General features: G+C 40.1%; 1 protein-coding gene across 4 annotated transcripts in view; it reads left to right on the forward strand.

Moving 5' to 3' along the window:
• Positions 1–5,482, forward strand: part of LOC124481980 (myocyte-specific enhancer factor 2A-like) — a 33,993-nt gene extending 28,511 nt beyond the window's left edge. For all 4 annotated transcript variants that reach the window (XM_047042295.1, XM_047042299.1, XM_047042298.1 and 1 more), the window contains 4 exons: positions 1,046–1,203; positions 3,789–3,918; positions 4,051–4,177; positions 4,300–5,482. In XM_047042295.1, the coding sequence (XP_046898251.1) occupies positions 1,046–1,203; positions 3,789–3,918; positions 4,051–4,177; positions 4,300–4,660 (776 nt within the window). In that variant the 3' untranslated portion in view covers positions 4,661–5,482. The remainder of the gene's footprint in view (positions 1–1,045; positions 1,204–3,788; positions 3,919–4,050; positions 4,178–4,299) is intronic.
• The last annotated feature ends 816 nt before the right edge of the window (positions 5,483–6,298 follow it).

Genomic DNA, 6,298 nt, shown 5'->3' on the forward strand with positions numbered 1-6,298 from the left:
TGTGTGGAAGACATTTGAGAGATCAGGTTTCCAATGCGAAAACGTGAACATTAGCTGTGCCGTCCCTTGTGAAAATACGCTTGTGTTAGTAGGTGCTGGTCTGAGGTCTGACTGGAATATTTTCTCCAGGCCTGGCTACTCGACACTCGCATAGCTGAGGCAGGAAATGACTCTGTTAGGTGGGCACAAAAGACCGACATGAACAGAATATTTTGTCCCTGAAACATTATTCAAAAAGCCAATCCTGTTCATGCTTAATTCATGAGCTGTTAGCCGTAATAGCTCTACCCAAATGACCTCCAACAGTAAAAGCAACGTATTGTTTTTTCAAATGGCACTAGTCCTGAGAGAAATTCAGACGGCACAGAATGAGCCAGCAGATGGCCTTACGTCAGATGTAAAAGAAATTGGAGTCGCAAGACATATCTTGGCATTCCACCAGGCATCGCAAGCATCTCATTGACGAGGGTCTGAACGCAGAGAGTATAGTCCCCGAGGAACGACAACATAGCAGCCCTCCTCCCTATGTCTGACCAGCAGCTGCCAAAATCACAATGGATCTCTCAGAACAAATGAGCAGAATTACCAAGTCCCCACTTTATCTTTCCTTTGCTGTGCTTCTGAATAACTCCCCATCATTTCAATTCATTATTAGATTTGAATGTCACAAAACACCATTGTGCGATATTGTAGGCTCTACAGGCATTGAATGGTGACTAAAATGTTATTCAGTTATGAAACTTGCTGCCAAGTGAAAAGGAAATGGCAATTTAAAGTTCAGTTGCTGTTGATTGGGGCTGACTTTTGATATGATAGATGTGATGGACTTCATTTAAAAAGCCCTACAGTAAAGAGTGGGAATCAAAACCAACATAACCTGACATACAGAACGTTGGACACCACTGCACATTTCAAAAAGAGGGGAACCTTTCAGTTTGATGCTCTTTTCCATCTTTAATTTTTTGATCAACAGTTCAACTGGTGCCGGCTTTGGGGTCTTTGTAACATTGTAACGTGCCCTTTGATTTCTGTGTGTTTTGTACAGGGAATGGCTTTGTGGGCAACCCCGGTGCAAACAGCTTGGGAAAAGTCATGCCAACCAAATCCCCTCTACCCACTGGGGGAAGCCTGCCCCTCGCCAGCCGAAAGCCCGACCTGAGAGTAGTCCTCCCTCCGTCCAACAAAGGCATGATGCCACCCCTGGTGAGTGTGTCCATGTGTACCTGTGTGGCAGGTTATGCCATAGCACAAAACAAAGGAGGCGCTGACTCCTTTTTGACTCCAAATGAGTTACTGCTACTTTTTCTTCCAAATATATACTGTAGCCCGTGGCATGCAATAGAGCCCATGATGAAAATTATATTGTGGTTATCGTAATTATAGTGAGCAAACTTTCACATCCCCCGGAGCACCTGGGACCATGTAAAACTGTCAGAAGCGTGCATCAAACCACAGAATGAAAAAGAAATGAGGTTTATGGCTCAAATCTTTCTAATTATTTCATGGGCTGCATTCCTCTGAGAGGTGTATATAGGCGAGGTTAACTGAATACCTTATAGACGAAAGCGGCTAAAGTAGATACTGAAGATAATCTCCATGCCAGGATCAACCTATGGTGCATTGAAGTATACAGTACTCAAGAGTAGCCCACCTCCTCATCTTTTTTTCATTTAAATGTAGAACTGTTGCATGTCAGGTTTAATTGATAGATGTTGTGTACTATGTGTGTGTGTGGTTTAGCCTGATCTCTCTGTTCCATAGAACTAGCTTATTTGCAGGCATGTAGGACAGGAGCTGACAAATCTATCTTGCTGTCTCTCTTACACCATACACCAAAGTGTTTTGGGGTGGGAAAATTATAACAGAAACACTATGCCCCTGCCAACAACTCCCCATTAATCAATGTGGTTTCAGTTCAAGTAATTGCTATACACACCACACGTAAAACTAATTTGCTGACAATAATCCTAAACATAGACCTTAGTCATACACAGTCTATAGAGAGTCTGGGCAGATTGTTACTCTCTCTCACTCACTCTCACTCACCACCCTTGTGTACCCCAGTGTGCATGGTGCTGTGTTATTGATTTGCCCCTAGTCACCCCTTCTCCCGTTGCTTTGCCTCCCACTCTCTGTTCAAACATTGCGCAGTGAAACCCAGGAAGTAACAATGCCATGATCGGGAAACCACACATTGAAATGGTTTTCTTGAGTGAGCCAGGAGCACACTTCCAAGGCGCACACAAAAGTTCTGACCTTTTGATGTTCTCCACTAGAGATCTCTGCATGTGGGCTGCTGTTCACACAAGGACTGAGACACAGCCATAGCAGAGTTACAACAGCATACAACCCAAAGTGTTAGAACAGCACACCACAAAGTTACAAGAAGTTATTGAGAAGGATTCTGACCTTTGTAACCACTCCACAATATTTCTTTCGTTCTCTCTATCTTGTGCAGTCAGAGGAGGAGGAGGTGGAAATGGTGAGTTGGATGGAATGCCTACGGGATAAATAAGGAAAAGCTATTGAAAATAAACTATTGATGGAGGCCACTTAGTGATTAGAACCCTTTATTATTTAGTTATTGAGTTTTTTATTAAACTATTATTTAGTTATTTAATTATTGAGTATGTAGTTGGAAACTGTTGTGTGTCAACATGGATCTTACTATGAATTTCTCTAAATAATCTCACTCTATAGATCATGACTATTTGAATTCAACAAATATTATATCCTATACTTTTCTTCTGGTTTGAGAAGACATTTAGCAGTTAATGCAGTCAAAGTTAATTGTTTAACATATTCAGAATGTGTGATATGGCATCACCAACTTGCCTAAATGCCTCTAAGTGGGCGAACAAGAAAAGAATGACATGGGGGACAGTCATCTTGTTTCTGTATTAAGTTCTGTGAAATGATTAGAAATGATTTTTTTTCAGAATTTGTCTGATGTTCCAAAACATCATCCAGTACTGCCTTGTGATCTTAACCACATGGATAATGTCATCGACACTGGTTCCTTTGGTTTATTTAAAAATAGTTTTTTCAGTTCCTCTTTTCTATTTTTTTCATGAGATGAATAACGTAATTTAGGATGATGTCAGACAAAACACAACTCTAACTTTGATGATTTCACCCGGCTACAGCATGTAGCTTGGTCCACAAAATGAGGTTAGATAAATGTATGATTTTTCTTACTCTTGACATCAAATAAACACCACACAAAGGTTGTAATGGGATGTTCTGTTGATTTGGTGTTATAGTAGATAGTTGTTAGCTAGTTTGTTTGCTGAAAATGTACAATATACGATTGCATGACTGAGTGGTCTGTGTTGTGGTCGACGGTTTGACCTTGAGGTCATTCACTGTGCTGACAAGTTGTTTGTAATGGGACTCCACCAAGTACTCATCACACCATGTAAACATGCCTGACTACTCCATAAGAAATCATGAATAGAATTTAAATGGTAATTTGTGGACTGAAGAATCTTATCTGTCTACCTTAACTTACTTGACTCAAATCTCGCCCATGCCTTATCATGAACTATAATTCATTTTGATTCATGGAAATACTAATTTTCTACAGTACATGCCCTCGACTTCATCTGCCCTTATTCATTGGTTTAACCCACAGTTAATAAGACTTTCTTGTGGGCTTATACTGACACCAAGTGGTGAACAATAGTGGTGTTACAACCTTTTCTAGATCGGTATAACTCCTTTGACAGCAACATCTGTTTAAATGTCTTTCATTTCAAATAATGACAATTTACTGACTTTTTCTCTAGAGCACCCAGAGGCTGAATAACAGTTCCCAGTCCAACCAGTCCCTGGCAACTCCAGTGGTCTCAGTAAACACCCCCAGTTTGCCTCCCCAGGGTCTGGTCTACCCAGGCATGAACTCTGCTTACAACAATGGTCAGTGTTCTTCAGAAATATCGAGTATATACAGATTTTCTTTACCATTACCTACCCACTTGTGTCTATTACAAATCAAATTTGTTCTTTGATTAATGATGTAATAATAGTGTGTTGAATTATTTTCCACAGAGTATTCCTTGAACAGCTCAGATCTCTCCAGCTTACAAGGTTTCAACTCTCCAGCAGGCCTTTCCCTGGGCTCCATGTCGGCATGGCAACATCATCAGCTGGGTCAGGCTGCACTGAATTCACTGGTGTAAGTAACTCCTCACACTGCCAAACAACAAATATTTAAGAGGGTGACTACTCTATGTTATCCCGCTACCCTTATTCAAATGAGTGATTGTCCCCATCCCCCCCCCCTTCTCCTCCCATCAGGTCTGGCAACCACATACCTCAGGGCTCTAACCTCTCCGTCAACACCAACCAGAACATCAACATCAAGTCAGAGCCCATTTCCCCTCCTAGAGACCGTGTGACCCAATCAGGCTTCATGGCCCAGCACCCTGCCCCTCCCCCACCCCACACCTCGTCCTCTTCCTCCAGGCCAGAGATGGGGCGTTCCCCTGCCGACAGCATCAGCTCTTCATGCAGCTCTTACGATGGCAGTGACCGGGAGGACCACCGGTCAGACTTCCACTCCTCAACGCTGGGGGCGCTGGCCAGACCGCAGGGGGGGACGGAGAACAGGGAAAGCCCCTCTGTCAAACGCATGCGCATGGAAAGTTGGGTGACTTAAAACCTGTCAAATCACACACACACACACACACAAAATTAGGTTGTTAAACCTTTCCAGGAAGCACAGGAGGTATACAATATGCGAGTTTTGTTGTTTTCACATCTTTATTATTATTCACTGTTTTCATATCAGATTGAAGTTCTTTGAAAATGTACTTTGAAAAAGTGATTTTTAGGATTATTGTTTGTAATCTGCTTTTCTGGGGTAAAATGTTCAAGCGATCAGATATGTTCTACAGTATCTGATCAGATAAACATTTGTTTAGCATTGTGGATTTATTGTGGTCACTGATGCGATCTAAGGCACTTATTTAAGTTTGCAAGATGCTACAGCACAAATATTCAAAGTTCAAAATATTTATCTTGATTTTTGGCTAAGCTTGGAATAACTATCTACACTGCCACATTGTGTGGCCTGATGTAGCTTTACAAGATGAGTTTTCAGATTTGATTGCATTTCATCACGAGGACTAAAATACAAAGGGATCGCCATGTGAGGAAAAAGAGCCGTAGTTTCTCATTGTCACAGGTTTTTGTTTATTCACCCTGTTAGTTAGCAGTTCAACTGTAAAGCAATACATCTTGGTTGTCTCGCTCTCCTCTTAAAAACCACATTCTTTATGTCAGCCAAAGCAGTATGCTGATTTTTTATGTAGTAGTGAGTGTATTTTGATAATTTCCACAAAAGAAAACATTGTTTCAGCAATATATAGAAAATTGAAAGCCATGGACACTTGCTGTTCTTTATGTATAGTGAAAATAAACAATGTCTTTTGTTATATATATATTGCAACTCTAACATATATAATATATATATAATATATACACATATATATATGTGTATATCTATATATATATATATATATATATACATATACATATATATATATCTATCACTTTTTGTTGTGTGTACTTATATCTGTTGTACCTTCAAATTTTTTAAAGGTATATTTTTGTGGATTGTTGCTATGTTTACAAAGCATCATCCTTTTTGATCAAGTATTCACTGGGTAATATTTTCTATTTTGTTAAGTAACCTGTTCTCTTTTCAAATAAATACTTTGGTAACCAGTCTTAGAGTTGGTGCATAGTATGTTAAAATTGGATAGACTACTGGTAATGCCATCTGGTCAGAATACGTTCAAATATATTTCTATACTGGAAAATGGATTTGTTAATATTAAATTGTCCCCAACTGTGATCATTTTGGACATTACAGATGATATTCAGTACTAGGGTTCCGTCCAAGACGTGCCAAGTCTCAACTTTGGGCAGATGGAAATAAAGCAGCTATATGTACTTAGAGAAAATGTCCAATGTGGATAGTTTTTTGTGTTTGATACATTGTTTATAAAATGTAAATGTTGTACATACATTATTGCCTCCGTATGAAACATCAGATGCAGACATTGATTGAAGTGAAATACAATTATATGTACCCACAATCTCTCTTAGTTGTTGTTGTTTATTTATCTTGTCAGTAGTGTAGACAGCACCTCATTGGATGCCGTGTCCCTCCTAGTCATCGCTCACCCTATGTTGGTGACTGGGCACAATCACCTGTGGGAGCTGAGTCATAGTTCTCATGGCAACTCCCTGCCCTTGGTCATACTTGACAAGTCAGATCGTAACAAAAAAA

The sequence above is a fragment of the Hypomesus transpacificus genome, chromosome 19, assembly GCF_021917145.1.
Source record: "Hypomesus transpacificus isolate Combined female chromosome 19, fHypTra1, whole genome shotgun sequence".
Classification (NCBI taxonomy): domain Eukaryota; kingdom Metazoa; phylum Chordata; class Actinopteri; order Osmeriformes; family Osmeridae; genus Hypomesus; species Hypomesus transpacificus.